At 40.4% G+C, this 23,733-nt stretch overlaps 1 protein-coding gene across 1 annotated transcript in view; it reads right to left on the bottom strand.

Annotated features, from left to right (window-relative positions):
- The window catches only part of UNC13B (unc-13 homolog B), a 207,087-nt gene that overhangs the window by 133,952 nt on the left and 49,402 nt on the right, over positions 1 to 23,733 (bottom strand). The window contains exons 8-9 of the mRNA XM_054517797.1: positions 16,357 to 16,392; positions 9,832 to 10,054 (exon numbers count right to left, since the gene is read on the bottom strand). Of these exons, the coding sequence (XP_054373772.1) occupies positions 9,832 to 10,054; positions 16,357 to 16,392 (259 nt within the window). The remainder of the gene's footprint in view (positions 1 to 9,831; positions 10,055 to 16,356; positions 16,393 to 23,733) is intronic.

Here is a 23,733-nt window from a genome sequence, read left to right as displayed (position 1 = left end):
TTGAGAAGACACAGGCTCCACTTTGAAGAGATCTCCAAGGGATCCAAATAAAGATGAGATGCCAGAGGTTTCCTTCTGTTCTGGCTGTTTCACCTCTTCTGGTTTATTACTTTGCCTCTTCTCCGGTTCTGGTGATGGCTGTGGCACTTTGCTTACTTGTGTTTTAAAGAAATCAAAAAATCCAGAAGATTGGGGTTTGTTGGCAGTTGAGGTTGCAGGAGAATCTTCTCCAAGACTGAACAATTTCAGAGCACTTTTAAATAATGTCTCCTCAGGCTCAGTGGCTGGTTGGCTTGGAGTTGGTTGTGGCTGACTTGGTTCATTAATGGCTGCATGCCTTTCAAGACGCCTGGAAGCTGGAGTTGCTTTAACAGGTCTCTCTTCCCCTATGGGCCTGCCATCTGCAGCAGTTTGGCTCAGTATAGAAGGAGATCTTGTTAATCCTGTTTTTTTAACGTGGATGTTTTCAGTCCGGTGTAATTCTGGCTTTTCATTTCTAGCAGCCCCCAAATTAAGTTCTGACGAAGTACTTCTTCTTGGTTCTGATGTAACAGGAAACTTCTGCCCAGTTTGTTCTTCATCTAACTTTTTATTTGGTGTAAGTGGTAAAACATCAGCCTTATTTTCAGATGGTATTGACCATGTGTCTGTTCTCTTTGAGGTAGAATCTTCTGATGTCTCAGACCCAGAGCTTGTAGACTTTCCAATTAGTCCACCCAAAGCAGAAAATAAGGAGCTAACTTTGTTCACTGGTGTTTTCTTATCTTCCTCAGTCTTTTTTGCTTCTGTTACTCTTTCAGTAGATGCTGCAGTTTCTTCAGCTTTAGGAGTAGACTGAAACAGCTGGAATCCAAAGAATCCTGATGACCCACTCCCAGAAGTTGTCACTGGGACAGCCTTACCAACTTCCTTGGTGTGGACTTCCTTACTCAGAGATTTATTGAAAGCTGCCCTGGAATGTGTTCTGAGATCAAGAGTTAGTGGAGGCTCCTCTGAATGATTTGGTGTTTCCTTCTCAGGTCTGAAATCCACTTTTAGTTTTTGAAGTTTATAACCTGAAAAATCTAATGGCTGCTCTCTCTGATAATAAATTGACTCCTCAAACATTTGTGAAAAAGTTTCCAAATTCATGTTCATTAGCTGGTCGCTCCTCTGCAAAGCTACTGACAAATCCAGGGGTTTATTTGTTGTATAATCATCTAGGCACTCTTCTTCAGCAAACCAAAACAGTTCATCTTCACTGCCAAGAGGGACTTTGAAACCACAAACAGCAATTGTGCTGTCTTCTAGCACAGCTCTTGGAATGGAATCCATCTGGAAATTATAATCCCAGCAGTCCATGTAGGAGTAAGTTTCAGGAGCACACACGTAGACATACTGTCCAGTGGGATCAGTGAGCAGGGAATACACATACTGGTTGTCACTGTACATGTAGTATCCACAATCACCATCTTCTGATGGCCACCACACGCCCTGCTCAAGCATCATTATCCACTCCTGATACTCCCGGCTATAGGATGAGTACATTAAGCCTTCATCCATACTTAAAGTGTCTTGGTCAATTAGTGTCCACATTGTTCCATCACAGCCAGAGGAGTAGCTCAAATCCATGGGCAACTCTTCAAATGAGTAACTGCCATCTCTTTCAAAGGGCTGAAAGTTACTGTAACTTTCACTGAGAGAATTAGCAGTCCATGCATCATTTTCTTCCAAACAAATGTCTTGGAACATTAACTGGTCAAATGACTCATATGACATCGCACTTAAATCTAGACTCTGTCCATCAAAATTGGCATTAGTCTGCCAATCCATCACATTTGCATTCCCATCCTTTTTACAAAGATTCATTACCACATCATTTTCAGGCCAGTCCAAGAACTGAGGGGGCAGAACAGGGTTCTGGTTTAATACGTAGTAAACTGGTACTGCTATTCCATGAGTGCCAGCCAGTCCACCCACTTCATATTCCCATTCAAAGCTAGAATGGCTCCTTGTTTCCTGATGAGCTGAGTACTGCTCTGTAGGGTTATAGCCTTTATTAGTCAAATTGAGAGATTCATTTGATCCTTTGTTTAAAGGAGTTGGAAGAATTTTAGATTCTGCATCCTGGTGAGGAATATGCCTACTATTTACAGGCTTTCCAGACAAGTCCTGTACATTGGCTTGCAGATTTAGGGCCTCAGAGAGCACAGGATGTGCACTGTGAGGAACATGAGGCTCAGTTGTTTCATTTACTCTTGCACTGGATAGGTGGCCAGTAGTGGAAGATTCCACTGTTTTCACATTATCCTGCTTCTCCTTTGGCTTTGGCAGCAGATTTTTTAAGAAGCTGGAAGCTTCCTGCTTTTCTCCAGTGCTGCTTTGACTGTCAGAAGCCATTCCTGAATTACTGGGTTTTGTCTCCAAGCTAGAATCCTCGCCTCTATCAAAAAGCTTCATGAAGCCCAGAGAATTTGGTTTTGTCTTCTCTTGCTTACATTCAGACAAGTTTTCACTTGAGGCAAACCTAAATAAGCCAGAAAATAATCCAGGAGAAGTGGTTTTCTGGCTGTCACCCTCACTTTTAAGAGTTGAATCTTGATTATTGGCTGTATTTTCATTTGAAGAAATGTGAAGAAAGCCAGGAAGAAAACCTGTTGTGTGCTTCTTCTGAGTATCATCTGCCCTTGGAGCTTCTGGCCCTATGGCTGAAGAGGTGGATTCAACTGAGCCTTTGCTTAAGTCTGCTGCATTTACTCTCTCTTTCATCTGTCCTCCTTTTACATTTCTAGGTTCTTCTTGAGTACTCTTAGATTTCTGCTGCTCTTCTTTGGCCTTAAGGGTAGCAGAAGCACTATCCTGGTGTTTTTCTCTGTTTACCTGGACAGTAGATAGGTTTTCTTTAGTCATGTTTCTCCTTTGTAAAAGTTCCTCCTTATTGTCTGATAAATTTGGAACTGAGCTAGATTTTACTGAAACAGCATTTCCTGAATTACTGTTTCTGCTTTCATGCAGGGAACTGCTACTAGAACCCTGATGACTTTTTTGATGCTGTGTAGGTGCTATATTTTCTGCAGAAGAAAATTTAAATAATGATGACATAAAGCCTCCCTTTTCATTCTTCTGCTCCTGCTTTGCTGATGAACCCAGCCCACTGATAAAAGGAAGTTTTCCAGTGAAAGGAAATGAGTGCTCTTCCTTTGATGAACTGCTTTGTTTTATATCCTCCTCAGACTTATGGTCTTTAAAATGTTCAGACGTACTTTCTCTCTTCTGTTGTTCAGTAGAAGGAAGTAAGAATTGACTGAAAGACTTTTTAAGTGGGCTAAAAAAGCTTTCAGACGCTGTACCCTGATCTTGAGGCTGTGACTTAGGTTCCACATTACCTCTGTTTTGCTTGTTTGCCAGTCCATGGCCTGCAGGATGCTGATCCTCTGAGTGATTTGCAGGAGGCTGGTCCCTGGCCATGGGTGCACCCTCTACCAAAGTGGCACCTGGCTGACTTGTAATAGGATGCAAATCTGGTTGCTTCTGTGGCACATCTGGCTGCTTGGGAGCCAAGAGACCATCAAGATTGGCTTTCAGACTGAAGGAACTGACTGAGTTTGTGAGCCTGCCAAAGATGGAAGACACAGAAGTGCTACTTGCATTTACCTCTGCTTCACTTTTGGTCTCAATTTTCTGTGCCTCTGGAACAGTGCTGCTGGTTCTGGCTGACACCTGTCCAGTTGGTGCTTCGCTCCTTTTTGCCTCCTCAGCTTTCACAGCATGGCTGCCCTTGGTGTGCTCCTCTTTTGTGACTTCTTGTTTTGGCACTTCCTTCTCAGAGAAGATCTTTAAAGGATTCAACATTCCTAGAACTGAATTCACAACTGAATGCTGGTTCTGCTGGCTGTCGCCAGAATTTCCTTGTGTTTGCTGGGGAGGATGTGGTGCAGAAGCCTTACTGTCTGTCTCAGTGGTTTCTGGCTTGTTGGAGTTTGTGTTCTGGGCTCTTTTATCACCACTCACCTGGGATGGTAGCAAAGACTGAATGGAGAACTTCGTGTCAGATTTACTATCTGCTGCTCCTCCAGAAGCAGAACTCTCACTTTTAGCCTTACTGGTAAATACATTCAAGATTCCACCTTCTGATGAGTTTTTGTTTTCTGTATTCTCTGGAGTGGAAGACACAAGTTTTTCAACAGATGCTGTGAGTTGCTTTGTGCTTGACCCTACCTTCTCTGTGAAAGAACTAAAGAGGGAATTCACTGTATTTTTCACACCTGACAAGTCCGGAAGAGATTCAGATTTGCCTTTGGTACTCTCCTCTGCAGCAAGATGTTTGGTCTGCTCAGATTTTTTAGCTTCTGCTGTATTATCAGCATTATCCTGCTTCAGTGGCACATTCTCAACATTTTTTTTTGTTTCTGGCAATGTACCAAATTTGCTGATTTCTTCCTCCTTTTCAGCCAAATATTCAGAGACTGATTCTACCAGACACTGAAGTTCATCCATTGTGTCTATGTACTCCTCATTGGGTTCTTCAACAGGTGACAGTGTTAAGTCTTGCACAGGATGATCACGCTTGCTCTCTTTAGTTTTACATTTTTTATCAGAGCCATCTTTTGACTGGGAGCCCATATTTGCAGGGAAATTAGCAGTTATGTTTCTCAAATGGCTGATGTCAGAATCATACCATCTTCTTGAAAGTTCTCCCATTTCCTCATCTGAAACAGGCGAGTACTGAAACTCATCAGAAGCACTGCTATCAAATTCCTCAAGGACATCAACAGGCACAAAAGTGTTCTCTAGCATCCTCATGTGTTTCATGTCCTCACTGTTACTCAGGTGAAGTGAGTCATCATGGTTCATCCCCTGCTTGTTGGGTAACTTGCCACTTTTAACCATTAACCCATTTTTGTATGGTCGCAGGACTGGATAAGCAGGCAACCCCTTACCTTCAGAGTTCCTGGTATATTTTCTAACTCTATCATATACTGGGAAATCATCAATGGGTTCAGAATCAGCTGCCACACCATTGAAATAAACTGTTTTCTCCCCAGGAAACTGCAGACTTCCATTTCTTTGCAAGCTTATTCGATCTCTCTCTTCAAAATTGTATCGCAGTTTCTTTTTCCTTCTTCTGTCAATTGTATCATATTCCTGAGGATATCTAGGGACATCTACAGACCCTGACTCCAGACACACATTTTGGCAGTACCTTGATCTTTCATAGTGATTTAAATTTTCTCTTTTTGAGAGAGTTTGTATCTTTTTCCCATTTTTCTCATGCCAACTTCTAGTTTTATGAGTTTTTTCTAAGAAATCCTCTATTAACAGTTTTCCTAGCTCTTCATAGTTACTGTCCTGTTCTTCTTCTCCATCTTCAGTGTCAAATGGAATGATCCTGACTCTTTCATTTCTAGCTAGAGATCCTTGTCTAAGATGAGAAATAAAGGGAGTGGGAGGGAAAGGAAGAGAGGCAGCAAAAAAAATAGGAAGGGAAAAACAACAGTTTTAAAAAAAGCTATAGGAAGGACAGAAAAAATAGTAATGGAAAAACATGCATTGAAAAAACGAAAATTAAAATCAGAAACATTCAGAAATAACAAAATTGAAAACCTTCCAACCTACCACCATTACACTTCAATCAAATAGTCAAAAAAAGCAGCATGGGTTGTGAGATTCCATCGGTTATGTCTGCACAAAATTTAGAAATGCCTTTTTGAGGGAGAACAGCTTTTTGTGATCAAGTGAGGGCACACAGCCTTGGCAGTACCAGTACTCTGCTGTTGCTTTTTTAGGCATGCTGAAAAGAAGTCACTTATTGCAGCAACAGGACTACTTCGAGATGCAGTGCCCACACGCACCATTCCACTATGCTGTGCCTGCATTTCAGTCGCCCTGGGCTGCAGACTTTGGATTTTGTTTTAGCAGTACTCATTAAGCCTTCGGGGACTTTCTACCTCCCAGAGGTTGCAACAGAGCAGGAATTTCATCTGGAGACTTAGAAGTCACTGGACCCCAGGCAAGTGAGGACAGGGGACAAAACCTAAACTGTGGGCACGAGCAACAAGAGGAGTTTCAGCTATTTCACCATTCCTCTTTGCTGGGAGAGCTCTTGCTGCAGCTAATGGCCTCAAGGTGCCCCTAAACAACACAAAATTAAGATTCTCAGAGCTGTTACTAGACCAGAACGAAAATCAAAACACTGGTGCTGGATATTAGCCCATCATAAGCCTCAGATGATCTTCAGGATCTGTATTTCCCATTTATAACGCATTTGAAAAGATCCATCAATTTATAATTGTCCATTGTGGGAGAATAATTAAGCTGCAGCAATTAAGCTGAAACAATCTGATGCTTTCTAGAAACCCTAGTAAATGACCCTTGGGATTTTGGGATTAATTCTTATCCCTTGGTCAGCAGGATAATCTCAATCTTTCAACAGCCCCAAGGGTAGTAGCAAGAAAACTTCTTCACCTAAACCTCACAAGGACAGCTTCTGACAATCTACATACAAACAAGCAGGTAGAAAGTGGATGTAAAAATATCAACATGATCATCTGAAAGATGCAGCTTTGCCTCACATCATCCACTGCTGAGAACTGAGGAGCATGAGGGCATGTGTGCCCCTGACCCCCTAGTGCTGGAGAAGGGCAAAGACAGCAGGCATTTTATGGATACTGCTAATCCAAGAGTCTTCACCATGAGAGCTGCATGGAGCATGACAACAGGATACAGATGGGATAGTCCTGAAAGACAGATGGGTCATTGCATTTTCTACTGCTGCTTTATTGCTGCATTTCCAACAGTATTAGCTAACTTATACTAATTGGAAAGATGCTCATTACTTTAAATTAATCCTGTTATACACAGTTTAGAACACCTATTACACTTCTTGCTCACTATTTTAAGTCAGTAAATGAAATCATTTTCTTTCAAAAGATTCCCAGGGCCACCATAGTTACTGGATCAAGCCCTTCCAGAGCTCAGCTGAAGACAATGGGTGCCACATGAATGTCTGAAGAGCCATTATCTGTAAATGCGGAACCGAAAAAATGTACTAATTTAGGCGTAAAGAAAATTACTTTTCTTTTTAATCTTTCTAAATTTCTTTTCTTTCTTTCTTTTCCTGTATGTGTTTTCTCTGCTCTGTTACAAAGCATCCCTCTTATTAGAAATAATGATGACAAACCCAACACATGAGAGGAGAAAAAGACACCAGCCCAGCATTTAACTACTGCAGATCTAAAAAACAGCCAAGGCAAACAGCGAATATCAGCTGAAATGTACCACAAGAACACTTCAAAGCAGCAACACTGGGGAGACAGGCAGAGAGGTGCAGAGAGGGTAACCCACTCATCTGACAGATCTTAAGACTCAGATGTGGACTCTCATAGTGGAATCTATGCTATCATACTGAGTAAGACTAGGGAGGTATGGAGGACAAACAGTTAAAGAAAATGAGCATTGCAAAGAAGTTAGTGCTTAAACAAAAAAGAAAAAAAAAAACCAACAAAAAAACCCAAACAAAATGCAAACAAACAAACAAACAAAAAAAACAACCCACAAACCAAAACTGAGGGAAAGATGTCTGTTCTTCTGAAGCCAAACTGGTTGCTGGCAGCAAAACACACTCCAAGGACACATAATAATATTGCTTGTCATCCTTACGAGAGGTTGGAAGAAAATACATTACTTCAATCACAGGACTATGATCACATGTAACAGCTAATATAGAGAAGCAGAACTTTTCATCCAAATCCAATATTGTAAGAAAAAAACCCAGGTGCTAGAACAGACACTTTCAACTGAGGCATTTTGGCACTGATAACCTTCTGCACAGTTCAAGACAGGTTTCAGCAGGTTCTTGTCTGGTTCCTCTGGGTCTGCCCCGGAGAGCCTCCTACAAGCCCTCATTTTCACAGTAACCATCAGCTGCAGTCTGCCAGGAACACTGATTTCATCAGGTGACTGCCTGACACACAGCACTCAGAGCTGCTAGGAACAGAAGTCAAATACAATTTGTTCCTGCAACACTCAGCTACAGCTTTGTTTTGAAAATATTTCAGGTCTACCCACATGCTTCTTTTCAGCTAGCTTGTTAGAAATACCTTTCTGGTAAGTAAGAGAATCCCACATAGCCTCTTTGGAAAGCTTATTTGCACATTTTATGTTATAAGATTAAACAAGTAGCAAAGAATCTTGTTGGGCACGTGGAAAATGCACATGGGAACAGAAACTCTCAGATCACCATTGAAGATCTGCATTTCTGGACTGAAAGTAATTTTAGACCATAGCAAACTACAAACCTCACGGTTTTCAAGTAAATTTTATCAGTCCAGACCCTTTCACATCAATACCTTAAGGAAATCAGGGGAAAAATAAAAGAAATGCATTGCCGCTTGGTATTCTCTAAAAATTTAAACCAGCAGTGGTTCTTTAGAAGGTCTTAAAAACACCTCTATCTTTTAGATACAGATAGAAATTCACATACACACTGCCTCCTAGCAAAGTGAGCAATGAAAAACTACCTGTATTGTCAACACCACTCCAAGAAATCACACAACTCCAAAAATATGCCACCAGCATTGGCTTCCCCTGACTGGGGGTCCAACATCACTGTTCAACTCAGCTCTTCCAAAAAGAAAAAGCCTCAGCTCATCTTCTCAATTAGATCTTCAGCAATTTTACCACTGCAAGCCAGCAGCACAGACTCACATGGGAAAGGGAATAATTTGCTTATATATAAGACATTTAATGAACTAGGAATAGAGCACTAGGAATGACACATCACACTGCAGTAAATGCATTTTGTTGGCACATTTGCTTCTATTCTTGAAACCTCAGTAACAGTAACAACATTAGATGTTACCATTAAACTTCACCCTTTACTATTAAAGATCATACACCAAGAAGGGCAAAACTTAGCCTCAGTCACCCAAGACAATAACTGAATTTAGGTTCAGACTTTAGAAAACAAGAACATTCGCACCAAGAGAGATAAGGTAAAAAAAAAATCAGTTATAATACAAATAGAACTCTGCGCCTCTAACTGTCATAGTGCCTCCTCCTTCCTCACCAAAGGCAGAAGTAGCAGCTTAGCCTGTTCTACAGAACCACTCAGCAAGCTGACCAAAATTAGCGGCACTGTCCAAAATCTTCTGCTTTCACCTTGCACAACTAGTTCTAGCTCACAGCCAATGATCCTGGTAAGTTAGTGCAGCAATGCTCAATACTTCAACAAGTTAAAAACACTTGTGAAAAAACACTACTAATTTATGGTAAAAAAAAATTCAGAGCAAACAAACTAGCTTTCATACAGCTGAAAGTATGAAAGAGAAAACACACCATTCAACTGTGTTAAATGGTAACAGGAACAGAAGGAAAAAAAACCCCAACAACTAATCTGTTACAGACTTTCTTCTTGAATACATTGTTTTGGCAGATCTAATAGAACTGGAGCTAATCCAGAAGAGAAAATAAATCTGCACCAAGGAAGAAGCTCCCAATAGAATAACTCTGCTAGAATGTGTTTCACTGGCTTGAGAGGCACACCTACATCATGGTACCAGAACAAGCATCTACCCACTACTTCAGCCTTCAGAGAGTAAGGGGAAAGTACAGCCAAGAGCAAATGACCTGAAGTTGAGCATATCTGTTAAGATAACTCCCTAAACTGCCACGTACCCTCCACAGGTTTCTCCTGGTTCACAGCAGAATCCCAGGGTCAACAACAAAGATAACACCTTCCTACCAGAAGACTTCCAGAGCCCTTGATCTGCCCTCCTCTGCCAGCTCAGTACCTTCATGGTCTGCAGTGGAAAAACAAAGGGCAAGGAGAGCTACCCATAAGAGAGCACTCACCTGGCGGCCACATGCTCCCGATAATCTAGATCATAATTGTGGAGGGAGTCGGCACAGGAATCCCGCAGGACCCCCTGCTGCTGCAGGCGGGCCGGGCCCGTGAACTGGTGCACGGAGGCGTTGGGCTGCACGGTGCTGTGGTACCGAGGGGGGATGCTGCTGCTCGTCTCGCTGCGGTAGTCGCTGTCCCGGTCATCCACGGCGCTGTCAGCATCTTCAAAGGCTAAGAGACAAAAGCAGTTTAAGGGCACAGCTCTCTCAAGCTGCCTTGCTGGGACAGTGGAGCCCGTTTAGTTTTGGAAGAATGACCAAAAAAACCACTATTTCTGCTGTGGCTGTATCTCCATCTGGGAGCTGGCTATAACCTCCAGTTCTCTCAAGTGTGCACCAAGGAACTGCAGTGATTAGATCCACACCCTCCTTTCCCCCTTCCCATTACAGTTTATTTTTCTTTAATCATTACTAAGAGGCAGATTAAGACATCTGTATTTAAAACAAAACACCTTCCCCCCCAACAAAAAAATAATCAAACAAACCCCAGCACCTAAAATTTCAGGTACTTTGCAGCTGCCAAAATGAACTTTTAGATATTCAAAAAGAAAAAAAAAACACCAACACAAACTCAAAAACACTTTGTGGAAAGGAGCTCTTTCTGAAAACTTTTCAACCTTTAAACTGTAATACTGTCCTTTCTTCTCAACATTCCTAACCAGAACTTTGTGCTTCTGGATTTTTTTAAATGCTTTAATGCTTTTTCTTTCTTTTTTTTTTTTTTTTTGGAAGTATTAGTTTAAGTTAAGAGAAATTAATGGAAAGTACTCAGTAGGAAAATCAGAAGAACTGGGAGAGCAGTTCTGCCAATAAACAATTACACTACTTCCTATAGGGGAAAATTGCTACATTTAACACATAAAGGTAAATTTTCTTAAGCACAGTACTTAACACTAACAATAACCGTCACAAATGAAAAAGCTCCTTTCCAACCGAGTCCCTCTCCCTACAGAAACACCTCTGCTTGGTAATCCTTCAGGAAAGGAGAATGCCAAGTTATAGTGAGGTAAGGTATGAAAAATATATGGCTGTGTGTGGCTGTGCAGGATGCAAGGTTATCTTTGCAAGCTTAAAGTGAAATACACACACCATAAGGCAGTGGAGTGCACCATTAACATGCTCGAAACAACAGAAAATAATCAGCCATTATTCATTCTCTCTGCCACCAAATCTGTCTAAAAGGGACAATCAAACTAAAGCCCTCTCTGGTAGGTTACCCAGTGGTGTGTGTCCTACGCAGTCATTCATCATGAGGCTGAACAATGAAGTGAGAGCGCTCTTTACATGTCAGATCCTTAAAGAACCCTGCATTTCAGTGCTGAAATTCCAAGTAGATGGAATGCAGCATGCGGGAACCCCCTTTTCTTCCATGGGTGCTTCCCATACCCCTAACTCAATTTCCATTTTGTTTTAATATGAGGTAAAATTTGTTCTTGGTGATCTTTTCAGTTCTTTCACAACATAGTAAGATTAGCACTCTAAAGTGGATGAAAGAGGAGAAAAAAATAGCAGCAGTAAACATCTGCAAAATATGGGCCACTTGAAAAAGCTCTGCTCTACACTCTTAAGTGGAACCAATTCAATTTGATTGTCCACACCGAAAACTGAGTTAAGCCTCCTGCCTTTTAGTAGTTTAAATGCTGCAGCGCTCTTGTCAGTCTCTAGTCAATTGAATAGAAATGAGTACCAATCATATGCTGTTGTATTCAGCTTTATGAAAAGCACAGTGTCCACCAATTTTATCCCAGCTCAGTGCTTAGGAAAAATATTCAATATTTACTATACAGAAATGCTTTCATATGCCAAACCTCACTGAGGAGCACCAAACTTCCAGTCTGTGGAGCAAAGGCTGATCTATTTGTCAATCACAAGTCTTACATTGACCTCACAAGAATAATAAGCTATTACTCAGCTGAGCAATGTCATTGTTATTGCTCAAGACTTGAGCCATTGCCATCTAATGAACAATAATTACTTCTACTGGACAGAAAACACACTGCTCCAAACAGTCTCTTAAGGCCTCACTTTACTGCTCAACTAATTTCTTCATTCCATCAGATGTAACTGTCATTTAAGGTAAAGCCTAAGTAACTCTGGTATGATGGAAAGTTCTTCAGCTGTGGCTCCATAATATCACAGCACTTGTAGAGGTTGAAGGCAGTCTAACTGAGATACAGGTTTAAGATCTGGTAAAAGTCACCAGACCAACAGCTTTAGGGATAAACAATTTAGCTAGCCTCAAATGTGTAACAAAAAATACAAACCAGTAGTAAAATTATCAGAGTGAGAAAAGCTGAATCCAGTGACTCACTAATACTGGGAGTGCAAAGATTTACACAGTTATGTTTATTAGGAAGCAGAACACTGCTTCTATGGGTCAGCAACTCTGACCAGCTGACAGGCTCAGAGAGTTCAAATTAATCAGACTGTTGCAGAAGCACTATCTGGATTTGTTCACCAGTCATCGCATCTCACCTCTGCACTATCAAAGGAACATTTCTGACATAAACCCCAGTATCTCTAAGCAACATCCCAAAATAGCTGATTAGCATAAATTTTAATCAAACATTTAGAGCATATAAGTTTATAAAAGCTAACACCAGAACTTCTCAGCCTTCTTACTGGTTTATAGCAGCAGGAAGCCTCTTTGAGGTCACAACACAAAATGCCTCCCTGAGGCATGTTTAAAGGATGCAAGGCTCCATGAGGCAGGAACATGTTTTTTCTCTGATGTATGCCCCATGAACCTAACAGCATCCACAGATGTTAATACCAGACAGAAATCCTCAACTCATAAATAAGAGTGAACTCAAAAAACTCTTAGTCATGCTGAACTGCAACTAACCTATGAGCACTCTCCCTTTATTTAAAAGAAGTGTTCTCAAACAAAGACATTGCTCAGCCTGATCAAAAGCATTAAAACCTGGCCCATATGTGGCTTACAGCAAACATTATCTTGGCAAGAAGGTGTTTTCTGAAATGCCAGCATATAATGATGATGCCATTCATTAACATACTTGACGCTTAAATTTTAATTAAGAGACTGACAAGAACTTGCAGAAGTGGCTTTGGGGATGCAGCGCCCCTTCAAATGGAGGCATTACAGCCCATGTTTCAGCAAAATATGCCTCATAACACACGTGGTGTAATAAATTCAAGTAGTTTTCTTCAAACAGCTGATAAAACAAGTCTTCTATAAGCAAAGCTGGAGCTTAGCCTCAGTCTCGGAAGATCAGTAAAACTGGTAACAAAACACGTAACAATAAACCTAAAAACCCAGTAATTTTTTACCCAAGACTGAAAAATTTCACATATACCAAAGAGCTGTCAAGGGATGAAAATTGTTTCTTTATCACTGAACCTACTGAGTAGAGAGCTGTGGGTAAGGCTGAAGGGCAGGACAGAAGCATGCTGTTCACGTTTCCTTACTGAATATTCATGCATATAGGGAGCATAAGAAGAAAACCCATTGGGGCAGTCACATCACACAGTAGGATTTCACAGAATGGGGAAAATCAAGGAAGGAGATACCTTCTGTGACTGTTATTCCTCCCCCTAACTCCCACCCCCAGAAGTGGGAGTTAGGGGGAGGAAGTTATAACATGTCTGCTGCAGGGTAGAACACATACAGATTTTAATATCTTGACCTCAAAAACACTTTTACAGTCCTGCTACGCCAGCTCAACTAGGCTGCTTTAGCCTCTGGCAGCTTTCTTTACATCAAACTTCAGGACAGGAAGGAAAACTAGCAGCAAAATTATTAGAGGTGGCTGGAAGAATGCACTTGAAGAAGTGGTTTTGCCTGGTTTAAAGTCCCAAGGCACAGCAGGAGCTCCTCTCAAAACATATTCAGTTGAAATTGCCTCCTGCTTTTCCTAGCACAGTGCGTCATCAGCCCCTGGGAGCTGACATCCAGTCCCCCAAGCTTAAGTTATCCTCTACAAACTTGAGGAAAATCTTGGACAAAAGCAAAACCCTCGTAAGTTCTCCAAAACAAGCCCTGAGCTTTTTACAGCTTTTGTCTATGTTAATAATGGTAGAAGAAAATAAAGTGTACTAACTGAAGGAATAATTTCTAGGTCAGCAAAAGTCTCTGCTCGCTCTACACCATGGGCCTTGCAACTAATTCACCTTCCCCTCCTGTCATCCATTTGAACTTCTTCTCATCATAGCTGCCAACAGTTTCTTTCCTTAAGTCTCAGATCCCACTGCACCATCATCTACTGAACCACTGGTCACTTCTGACAAATACACTTTCTAAAATCTTATAACCAAAATGCATACTAGCTGAAAGAGGATACTGAAGTAAGAAGGAAGGAAAAAAATTCAAAAGGACACAAGGATGATTTTTAAGGCTCTTCTATATCTTTTTTATGCTAAAACTGCCTAGATTTTGAGAAATTATTTAAATGGAACTTTGCAGGTCATTAGTTCATTGTGTTGCCCTCACAGCTTAAAAATACATTTGAAATTTGCATATTTTTAAGACAGTATGTTTGCAATACTAAGTCTCCAGTTTAAGAGCTTTCATAATCCTGTTTTTCTCACTTGAAAATACTCTGCTGCTGAAACATTCATCAGCCAAGAACAGAACTGACAGGCTGAAGTGCAAAGACTCCCTTTAACATCTACCCTACTTCTTCAAGCCTTTCCCTTTCCTAAAATGAAACTAGGTCAGCAGTACAAGATGCCTCTTTCCTAAAGCATCCTCTGCCCAACTAACAAGGGTCTGTGCTACAGCACTCCTCTTGCATGAAGCTCTCACCAGGAAAAAGTCTTCCAGCTACCAATATGCTGTTTCTGCTGCTTCCTTCTCAGCTGCTTTTTAAACATTACAATTAGAAGCATGTTTTTCATTTATATTGTTTTTCATATATCAAGCTAACGGAGCTCATTTGGAAACACCACTAACACTGCCCCGAGGTTGACTGTAAGGATGCTAAAATGATTTCAAAGAGGACAGCACCGCAAGGAAGAAGGGGAGGGAGGAATGGAGGGACCCTCATGAATACAAGTACCTTTTAAAGCAAAACAACCACACGCTGACTCTCTAAATAGGAGAAATACATGTACACAGCCTTCCTAGACTTCTCATTGACTGATGCCTAAACATCCCACTTCCCTTCCAAATACCCAAAAATGGAAAAGAAAGCTATTTAGGACACTAGTCCTTCTTATTAGTGTCAAAAAGTTAATTAGTTACCTCTCAGTTATCCTACCTCAGTTACCTCAGTTATGCTACACCTCCTTTATCCTACAAAGAATAAACAACTGAGACATCCAGCACTGACAGCACAAGCAAGTTGGTCAACACTGACGATGCACAAAGAACTTACATTTGATCAAAGACAGGAGAACAAGGAGGACAAAAAATGTTATTTGGAGAAGAAATGGGGAAGTCACTAGTGGAAGACTTCTAGAATGCAGAACAGGTCCACATATGAAATGCACTGTAACATCAGCTGGACATTAGGCTCAGAAGCAGTAAGAGCGTCCTCTACAAATTCCATTATGTCAAAAATGGAAGAGCATGAAGCACAATCTCTGCCCTGCTGGAGGCAGCCACAGTGATCTTTCTTTGCATGCTTCCCTAAACAACACTCACATTCTTGTCTTGCACACAGGGAACAAACACCTTTGCTTTAAGACTGATAAATCAACCCTTGCATGTTCTAAAGACTACGGAAGCCACACACTGTATCTTGAGCTTCTGCTCAACCTTGCCTGTTAGCATCTGTAGCACCTTCAGAAAGTGAAGGTACATTTTCTAGAACAAAAAACAAAAATTTTGCAGCGTAACCAGAAGTTAACACAGCAATCTCCAGGTGTGGCATCAGCTCTACAGATCACAGACAGCTGAAGTATCTGAGTTTTTCCTCAGCACTAGTGAAAGCAAAGCCCTGAAACTTTTGCCATGATACACTTGTCCCACTGAGGCTGAACATAACACAATACCTACAGCTTCACGGGTGTGTAACAGTCCTTTCTTCTTTCAGATTTACTCCTATTTGTAGTATTTGGAATATATTTCCACCATATCTCATCTTAGTAAGACAATGACTACAGATTTCCTTGTGTTTTTCTATTACTTCAAACACAGATTTCCTTGTGTTTTTCTATTACTTCAAACACTTCATACCTTCATAGGTATGAAGACCAACATAAAAGACACACACAAGTAAAAAACTAGAATCACCTTTATAAGACAAGAATAACAGTCCAAATATGCCATCATGTCCTCAAATTCCAGTAGAAGGCACAAGCAACTCATACAAAACATGACCAAAACAAAGCTAAAAAGTGAAAAAATGAACAGCCATCCATCCACACAAATATGAAGACTAAGTGAAAGTAAAATAAAATACAACGGAACAGACTTTCTATATGCATGAATATTTCCACTTTTCCTTGTACTGGAGCATGCTGCATCACTATACGATCAGAAAGCTTGCAAGAAATCAAACTGTTACGTACTCAGCTGCTCTCCCCATCCGAAATAACTCCAGTTGCCTGCATGTAACACAAATGGCAGAAAAGAATAGGAATGGAAAAAGAAAGCTTAGAAAAAACAAACCACAAACATACTTTTCATGTATTTAAAACGCCTTACAGATTGTGAGCTTGGAAATTTAAGGGATCTTTTTCTTTATAAATGCAACATTAGTTTATGTCGGGGCTTCCACCTCATGTCCAGTTTGTTTATAAGACATTCTGAAAACTGAGATCATTATAAATGCTTGGAATTGATAAGCAATCATGCATTTATTAACACAAGTAGACAAAATACTTATCAGATAACCTAGCAAGAGCAGTTAAAGATTGTTATTCCCTAGCATACTCAAATGTCTCAGAAACCAGAGCCCAGTTTAGAGCAGTATTTGATTCCAGGCTAAACTCTGCAAATCAAAAGGCAAAAGTCACTTCACATTTCCATTTCTGCCCCCTTTCCAGAATAAAGTTAACCCGGTGATGAGCATCACTTCAACAGTAACAGCAGGAAAAACTGTGTGCATGTAAACAATGTGAAGTGAAAGCAGATAGGCAGATATACACACTGGTAAAAGCTTAAGGGCTCTCATGACATTCTAAGGCAAACACCCATTAAGTTAATCCTGCAAGAGTAAGCAAACCTTTCCATGTTAAAACTGAAGATGAAAATAAATTCATGCTAAAGTTGCACAGCAAGTTCGTAAGACATTAAAGTTTTTACTTATCAATACCCATGTTGTCACCCCAAGGTCATACTCAGTACCATGGATTCAACAAACCAGTACATACAGCCCTCAAATCACTTCAGAACCATACACTCAACTTGCAACTCCAAGAAATGCTTCAGAATCAGCATTTCTAGAAGACAGTGTAAGAAACACTTTAAAAAGTTACATTTACAGGGGTGTTGATGCATAAAGTGCAGCTGAGAATAAACAAATTCATCACATGTAGACAGAAAACGAGCAAGAGCTTTCTGTCCTGGCTACCATCTCTAGCTACCAGCCAGGCATAGAGATGCATCAGAGCTACAATCAGATTATTCCTTTCTTTTCAGAAACAAAAGGTCTACAAAGCAACACAGTCCCTCAGATGCACATCAGTACTTCAAGGTCCCTGGATTAGGCTCTGACAAACACATGTGTAGTGCTTTGCACAGGCACAGGCATTACTCAGGTTCAAGTGGCACTTTTATATCTGGTAGAATTTCAAAGGTAGGTCATTACCTTCTGGTTCCTTTAGTAGTAGTCAGAAAAAAAAAAGGGCAAAAAAAAAAGCAACAAATGTATGTTTGCTTTGGTCATTAAAGGAAGCAGCCCTAACGAAGTGGAACAAATTGAATGACAATTTTTATGGTGTTGATTTAGAAAGACCACTGGTAAAATGCTGAACACATGCAGTTACCATAGAGTACAGAAGGTTTATTCCTCTGCTGTGTATAGAAATTCTGGTTTACTGGATTTAACAAGAGAAGAGAACTGAAGTCCATCAAGTCAAGCAGCAACAATCTACAGCCTGAGATAAGACATATGCCACTCAGCAGCAAGAGTGACAATTCAGCTGAGCCGGGTGTGCTGGTAAGATGAAGACGTATCCAAATGCATCAGAAACCTCCCAGGATCCACCTAACATTGTTTGCATGATCCTGACCACAGAGGCATCACCTCAGGCTTGTTTTTCACAACAAAAACCTAAATACCAGGTTTGACAGAGGTCTGAGTGTTATTTCAGGGGGGAAGGAGAAGAAAAAGAGGAATGCAAAACCAAGCTGGCAAAGAAAACAGAAATAAAAGACATGGTGAAGAAATGAAAAGGGGAGACAACCAAGGAGAAAGGGTATGGAAACCAAAGGCAGGGATAGCATAGACAGTAGAGAGGGACATATGAAAAGGGACTGAGGAAAGAGGGAGGTGTTGGCAGAGCCCTCCACTGAGCTTTGATTAGCTGTAACCAAGAGTTCTCATTAAAAATAATTTCCTATTATGGAGAAGTTGAACAACAGCTTACATGTATCCCATTCCTGAAAATCTCAACACACTAACACATGTAACAGCAACCCCAGCACATCAAAATGTCTGTATCTCAGGTGAACAGAAAGAGACAAAGAAAGGAAAATTCAATTATTAGCAGCTTGTATTACTATCAAAGATCCAGAAAAATTCTGTAGTGACACAGCATTATTGCAGTCAGGCTACATTCTAGTGAAATGCATGTCATTATTCACAAATGAATGCACATGTAAAACCCCAGAGCAACTGGGAAGAAACACCAGATGATAACTATAAATTTCCAAAGCTGGTATGCAGATCAGGAAAAACACAGAGGAAATGGAGCTTATCTGTCCTCCAGATTTTACAAAGATAAAAATCCCAGACTGCCAGCCTCTGCACAAACCACTGTACTCAATCTGCATGGAGGGAATGACTGATCTCTGAAACCAGCTGAGAATGTTCCTAACCACTACCTCCCTGACAGAAAAAGGCCTGATGGTTGGCACAACACTACTCATTGTTTGAAACTGCAACAAGGAGAAAACCACCAAGTGCTAAGACAGCCCTCATGGATACAAGGTCTGTCCTTGGAGGAGAAGCATTACCACCACCCATCCTCCCTTCTTTTGAGGATAAAAAAGTCCTCAAGCTGACAGTGATGACCTTGAGCCAGCTACTTACCTGTCCACCTCAGTGCTACCAAGTTCCATATGAACAGCATGAAAATTCCACAGACTTTCCATGCCCAAGGCAAATAGCAGCCAATGCCAAGCAGGCCAGGGCAAAGAGAGGAGCAGCTGCCTTTAGACAGCAGCTCCTTACCCTGCACATTTTCTCCCACTGAGAAGCTGGGTTTGGCTGACCAGGCTATGCTACAGCTACAGACTGGGGAAAGCAATGCTGCAGGAGCAGAGAAAGAGATGCAAAAACAGAGAGTAAGGGATTTTCAATCAGAAGCTCAAAACTCTGCTTTTGTTTGTTTTTACTAACACCCACTTCATTTTAGTGTCTAACATTTTGGAAAAAAATGAATTTATTAAAGATTCAACACATATGCTGCTTCATTTAAGATTCAGGAGCTAACAGTATACATCTCAGTCCTTCAGCATAATCGCAGAAGACCTGGGTTGACAATCTTGATATTTTGAAGGTTAATGAAAACAGAATTTCTTTTTAGCCTTTTCAAGTTGTTTTTGTGCTTCATAAAAGAAATATGCATAACCATGATTTGTTAAGAAAACATCCCTTCCAGATCACCCTTGGACAAATTTAAACCTGTGCAAACTCAAACTAAAAACACCAAGAAGTCCAGACAGATATAAAATGGGAAGCTGTAATTCCAAAACCATACAACAACATACAGCAACAATGGAATACATGATACAGACAAGTCAGACTAGTCACTCCATGTGTTCATAAATACCAACAGTGTGTGTCTCGGTTATCACATTATTTTGTATCTGTAAGTTTCAGTACTCAAAAAATGAGGTTTCATATAAACCTCCAATTAAGGACTAAGCAATGCAAGCAGCCTGGTGTCTTGGAAGCTAAAACAGTTTTGTCATTAACACATTTTATAAAGCACATCTAGGTTTCCACTGTTAGCTGAATATAACATATGCTTGTTCTGTGCCTCAGTTATGAAACCATTCAAGGAGGAACTCCTCCTCCCCACTTCACACTGTCAAGCCTGGATCAGCAGGGACACTGTAAAAAAGCAGAATATTCCAAGTTTTTGATGCCATCTAATTTGACTGCCTGTGTGCCACTTTGTTTCATTTCTGTTCACAAGCCTCTGAGATTGGTTGGGACCTACTATCTCTGTCAGAACATTATCATTTGCTGCTGACCACTGCTTATAGTCATGCTGGTGAATTATTCAATCCCCCATTATATCCCATGTTAGGCACAAACAGAAATCATCTAAGTAAGTTTATAAAAGCAAACTAAACTCCCGATAGTATATTTGGTTCTGATAAAGTATCATTTGCAGAATGTTCTGGTCAGTTCTTTTATCTGTGCTTAAAAAAAACTCCTATTCCCATGGCTAATACCCTCAACATAGTGTGAACAGATCTCAGATTCCATAAAAATCTACATTCTTCCAGTGTTCAATGTACTTCCCAAAACTAAACAGGTGGTATTTTAGTGGAATAAGCTTCTAAAATAGAAAACATATATTGAATAGCTTTTTAGAAGGAAGTCAAGTTTTCAGTAAGCACAATGCCAAAGAAGGTTTTGCAACAAATACCACCATTTCCAGCTCAGTTTTGGAACACTCCAGATGGGGGCTAAGGCCTCTGCATAAAAGGAGATAAGAAAGCACAAGAGGCAAGTGAGCTAGAAGGATCTGACAGAGACAAGGACAGGTACTGGAGTGTGACACTGGAATGCTCTCCTTGCTCCCCAGTTCACCACATTCAGCTTATGCTGAAATTTTTGAGTATTTCATTTCACTAAACAAGATGGCCCTTCTAGCCACCTTTATGTTGGCTAAACAAAATCAATTGAGATCTGAGAATTTAAGCAGAGCTTGGATCTACATCAAATCATCCAGTGTACCCACTAAGTTATTACAAACTTGTGCATCTTATCAGTAACCATAGCAAAAAGGCTGAGTGCCACCTAATTTTATCTTCAATGTAAAGTTGTAACATTTCTACACTGCACTGATGCCTAACACAGCTGCTTTGTCCTACAAATTTCCAGGCTACCAAGTCACACACTATTTGGCAAAGAGATTTAAACACTGTTACAGACAAGATTTATATACCCCTTCCCGAGATACAATTTTGGACTATAGTTGGTCCCCTAACATGACATACATGCATAATAGCAAAGAGGAATTTAATCTACAGCAGCAGAGAGAAAAGATTTGGTGCCTTTTCTTCTTATGACTTTTAATCTCAGACTTTAAGTACAAGCCTCACTGCTGGAGGACACATATTTATGGCTTGTGCATAAAGTTCGGGAATCATTTTTCTACCAGTTTAAAATCTTTAACTTTCAAACAGTTTATATTTCACTGTAATAAAAAAAAATCAAATTGATTGCTCCTATTGCTATGATACTAAATGATGACTAATAAAGTTTAAAGTCCTTGAAAAACTGCATTAGAAAAAAAACAAGCTTTCATGAAGAGCACTAGACAAATTATGAAAGCTAGAGTGTTTAAATGAATATTTGCTTTGTCTGATCACTGCTTATAGAGACACTTGTCAGTACTGGCAGTGTTCAACATTTCAATAAGAACTTTACATTCAGGTTTTATGTAAAAGTAAAAACTATTTCCTTGTCACCACGTTTCAAAATGCAGCCTATACTCTAGGAAAACAACTAAAAAACCCTATTTAGAAGATTGGCAGCAAAATCAAAGCCCTAGAGTTCTCTAGAGTTCAGCAGTACACCAAACTTTGTTACTGTATCATCTCCTAATATAACCAGTATTTTTATTTTTAAATTCCATATGCTGAGTACTCTTCCTTAGGCATATCCAGTCCTGAAATTGCAGGCAGATGTTTTAGAATAAAACCTTGAATCTGTGTTCCTTTCAGCAGATCTATCATGCCTTCAGTCAGCCCAGAGAGTGAGTGCCACAAAGCCACAGGAAAACAAGTATCCCAGAGGGGATTTATCCTAAACAAAGAGAAACAGGAGCTGCCAGTCACCCAGAAGCAGAGAGGCCAAGGATCTAGCTTTCCCAGCCCAGCAGTAAACTATCACAAAAAAGCTCACACAATGGTTCCCCTTGTATGGACTAAAACAGTTTTTCCCTGGCCTAGCTTAAATCAATAAATAAATAAATGAAGCCATTCATGTGTGGTGTTTTGAATTACACTTACACTGAACAGTCTTTTGAGTTGTAACTGCATTGCAGCCAGAAGTTCCACTCCCACTAGAGCACAGCTATACAACAGGATTGCAACACAATCTTTGGGGTCACCTATCTTTGAGTAGGGTAAAATAACCATTAATGATTACTTTACCCTTCCCAAAGTGGTGTGGACTAGAGATGCTGTAGGTGGCTGCTGACCTCTGTTGTTTAAGTGCTGAATCAGGCTGGTAACCACAAAAAACCAGCAAGAATCTTGATGTACAGCACACACCTTTACAACAAAGAGGGCAGTGTCACCTCCCAGCATTCTCAATGCTGCCTGACCCTCCACTGTCACGGATCATGCACCTCTGTGAACAATTAGGAGTGGCATGTTCTGGCCTGTTTAAGTGTTTTGATGCTGATGCCTTGAGAAACTGGTAGAGCAGATCTCTTTTTTTTTATATATATATACTATTACCAAAGAAGAAAAGCAAATACTCTGCCATTTGCTGCAACAGGGTCATTCTCCCCACAGCAGGGCTGGACACCCCCAGCCCAGTAACACATTAATGGCAGCAGAAAATGCTGCATCCACAGTACAGCACAAATATAAAATCAGTGTTTGGGGCTTGCTGGGGAGTAAGGGGCAGGGAAGACATTCATCTGGCTGTTAAGCAGACAAAACTCCTCAACAGTGCCATGGGAAGCATCATCATCTCAGCATTAGAACAGGGGGAATGAATAAGCCTGCCCGATGCACCAGTGTGTATGGTGTGCAGATTTTAGCTCCCAAAAAGAAATTTTAGCTCCCAAAAATTTGGAATTTTAGCTCCCAAAAAGAAAACCAGTGAGCATCAGGAATGAAACCTCTCAAGAGTCAGCCTTTGTGGTACCTTTGAAATAGCAGTGCATGCAGAGGAATTAGAAGAATTTTGCAAAACCAGATTTCTTCAAATATCAGCGCAAAGAAGGGTCACCACAACAAACTGATCTGGCATCAAATAGCACCGTACACATTCCTAAAATGTGTATAAAACATTTTGCCAGATTTTAAGTAGATAAAAAGCTGCTTATGTATCTAAAACAACTGCAGCATTTTTTTCCTGCATGCATGTGCACACACACATGTGTTCCAAAGAGCATTAAGAGATGTAATCTTGTTTTTTTCTCTCTCATCTTATGGCAGACCAAGCACAGGCTGGCATTGATTCTTTCTACTGGTAAAAGAGTATATGAGAAGCTATTGCTTCTTTTGTTGCCAGTACCAACCTACTGCGGGTACCTATCCAGAGCCAAGCAAAATTTTTACCTTCTTCTGATAAAAAAGAAGCACAACAAAACCTACAATAAAACACACACACACACATACACACAAAAAGAAAAAAAAAAAAATAAAACCACCACACAGACACACAAAACTGCCCAAAATAAAGAAAATCCAAAACAAAACAAACAAATGTACAAACAAAAAACCCCAAACCAACCAATCAACCAAGAAAAACCAACCAAAAATTAAAAAAACAAAAAACAATAACAAAATAATCCCCTCCCCCC

This window comes from Molothrus ater, chromosome Z (genome assembly GCF_012460135.2).
Source record: "Molothrus ater isolate BHLD 08-10-18 breed brown headed cowbird chromosome Z, BPBGC_Mater_1.1, whole genome shotgun sequence".
Classification (NCBI taxonomy): domain Eukaryota; kingdom Metazoa; phylum Chordata; class Aves; order Passeriformes; family Icteridae; genus Molothrus; species Molothrus ater.
Note: the sequence above shows the minus strand (reverse complement) of the source record. Positions and strands in the feature narration are given on the sequence as shown.